Source organism: Lissotriton vulgaris, chromosome 3_1 (genome assembly GCF_964263255.1).
Source record: "Lissotriton vulgaris chromosome 3_1, aLisVul1.2, whole genome shotgun sequence".
NCBI lineage: Eukaryota > Metazoa > Chordata > Amphibia > Caudata > Salamandridae > Lissotriton > Lissotriton vulgaris.
In genome coordinates, this window is record NC_141689.1 from 1720887613 (window position 1) to 1720889653 (window position 2041).

The 2041-nt window shown below is 48.2% G+C and overlaps 1 protein-coding gene across 1 annotated transcript in view; it reads right to left on the reverse strand.

Moving 5' to 3' along the window:
• The window catches only part of LOC147728364 (protein Jade-1-like), a 38386-nt gene extending 36970 nt beyond the window's left edge, over positions 1-1416 (reverse strand). The window contains exon 1 of the mRNA XM_086963786.1: positions 931-1416. Within this exon, the coding sequence (XP_086819912.1) occupies positions 931-1416 (486 nt within the window). The remainder of the gene's footprint in view (positions 1-930) is intronic.
• Positions 1417-2041: the final 625 nt, after the last annotated feature.

A 2041-nucleotide genomic window follows, 5' to 3' on the forward strand; every position in this document is an offset into this window, starting at 1 on the left:
AAACTGTGCTTATAACCCAAGGATCTGTGCTGATGGTTTGCCATTTAGCCAAAAACAGTTTTAACCGTCCCCCTACAGGAGGGGGAGGAGAGGGGGTTACCTTGCTGGTTGGAGTTGGAGTTACGGAAGTTCTTCTGTCCTCTACCCCTGAAGCCTTGACCCCGCTGAGGGTAGAACTGGGGTTTATGGTCTTTTGAATTATTATAGGAACCTCTGGAGCCTTGATTGTTGTATGGACGGCCGGAAGAGCGACCCCTGCCGGCCCGCCCAAAAACCAGAGGAGCGAATACTTTTTTGATGGGTTGCTGCGCCTTGTCCAGTGACACAAAAGTGGAAACAAATCTACTGAGATCCCGGACACGATTATCTCCGAAAAGTAGTCAGTTAGCCTTGGAAACTGGATCCAAAGGCGCAAGATTGGCAAGCTTGGGATCCAGTTTGATGAGGAGGCCTTTGCACCGTTCGTGAGTGATCGCAGAGTTGGCATTTCCTAACAGACAGAAGGCACGTTGGGCCCACATTTAGACGTCTTCAGCTGAGAGTTCAGAACCATTGAGGCGGGCCGACTCGGCCTTATCAAAAATGCGGGCAAGAGGACCCACTACATCCAGCAATTTGTCTTGGCACGTAGACCAAGCCTTGTCCACCCCCCGTTGAGGGTCTTTGCCGAATTTCGAAAAGAAGGTGAGAAGAGGCTGGTCAATAGCAGGAACCAAGGTAATTTTATCTGGCAAAGCAGGTTTTGGATATTCGGACTTAAGCCTAGACCTAACAGCGGCCTCTAAGGGAAGGCGGAGCCTGGCTGAAATATATTCAGCTACATGGTGGGAAGGCAACCACTCAGTAGAATTTGGGTGACGGATGGACGAGGGATCAAACATAGGGAGCCCTTCAGAATAAAAAACTGGCTCAAGGGTAAAAGTGTCTGACTTGGCCTGTTTGAAAGGGGGGGAGGGGGGCAGCAATATCAAAAACATCAAACAAGTCATCAGACATGTCATCATCGGTGTCCAAGATGGTGGAAATAACCAATTTCTGAATTGGCGACTCTGCGTGCTTCAACTTTTGTTTTCGTTTACCCTCGGAACCAACAAACCCCTCAAAAACAGGAGGCCTGGGAAGCACTTGGTCCTCAATCAGACGTGAGGAAGCCTCGCTAGTCAATACTGACGCCTTTTTAGAAGCATGAACTGGTGCAGAGATAACCACCTTACGTTTTCTGCTTTCCCCCACAGATTGGGCCAGAGCCTTGGACATTAGGCTAAGCATGGAATTCTCCATATTCTTTGACATGTGCCTCATAGATATTTCAACAGCATTCTCCACTGAGGAATTAATACATTTATTTAAATCCTGCTTAAAAGCCGCACCTTCTTCATGAGTTTGCACCATTTCAGGTGAGCTATCAACCTCCATAGTGCTTAAGCACAATAACCAGGCAGTCGAGGGTTAATGAGAACTGAGGAGAGTAACAAAATCTCACTCCCAGGGGCGTGTCTGGGGAGGGAAACACTCCGTGTGGCCGAACGAGCCGGGAAACAGTGGAAAAGGAAGCCAAATGGGCTGCGGGCGCCTGTTTGAAAGGGGGGGGAGGGGGGCAGCAATATCAGAAACATCCAACAAGTCATCAGCGTCAGACATGTCATCATCGGTGTCCAAGATGGTGGAAATAACCAATTTCTGAATTGGCGACTCTGCGTGCTTCAACTTTTGTTTTCGTTTACCCTCGGAACCAACAAACCCCTCCAAAACAGGAGGCCTGGGAAGCACTTGGTCCTCAATCAGACGCGAGGAAGCCTCGCTAGTCAATACTGACGCCTTTTTAGAAGCATGAACTGGTGCAGAGGTAACCACCTTACGTTTTCTGCTTTCCCCCACAGATTGGGCCAGAGCCTTGGACATTAGGCTAAGCATGGAATTCTCTATATTCTTTGACATGTGCCTCATAGATATTTCAACAGCATTTTCCACTGAGGAATTATTAAATGTATTTAAATCCTGCTTAAAAGCCGCGCCTTATTCATGAGTTTGCACCATTTCA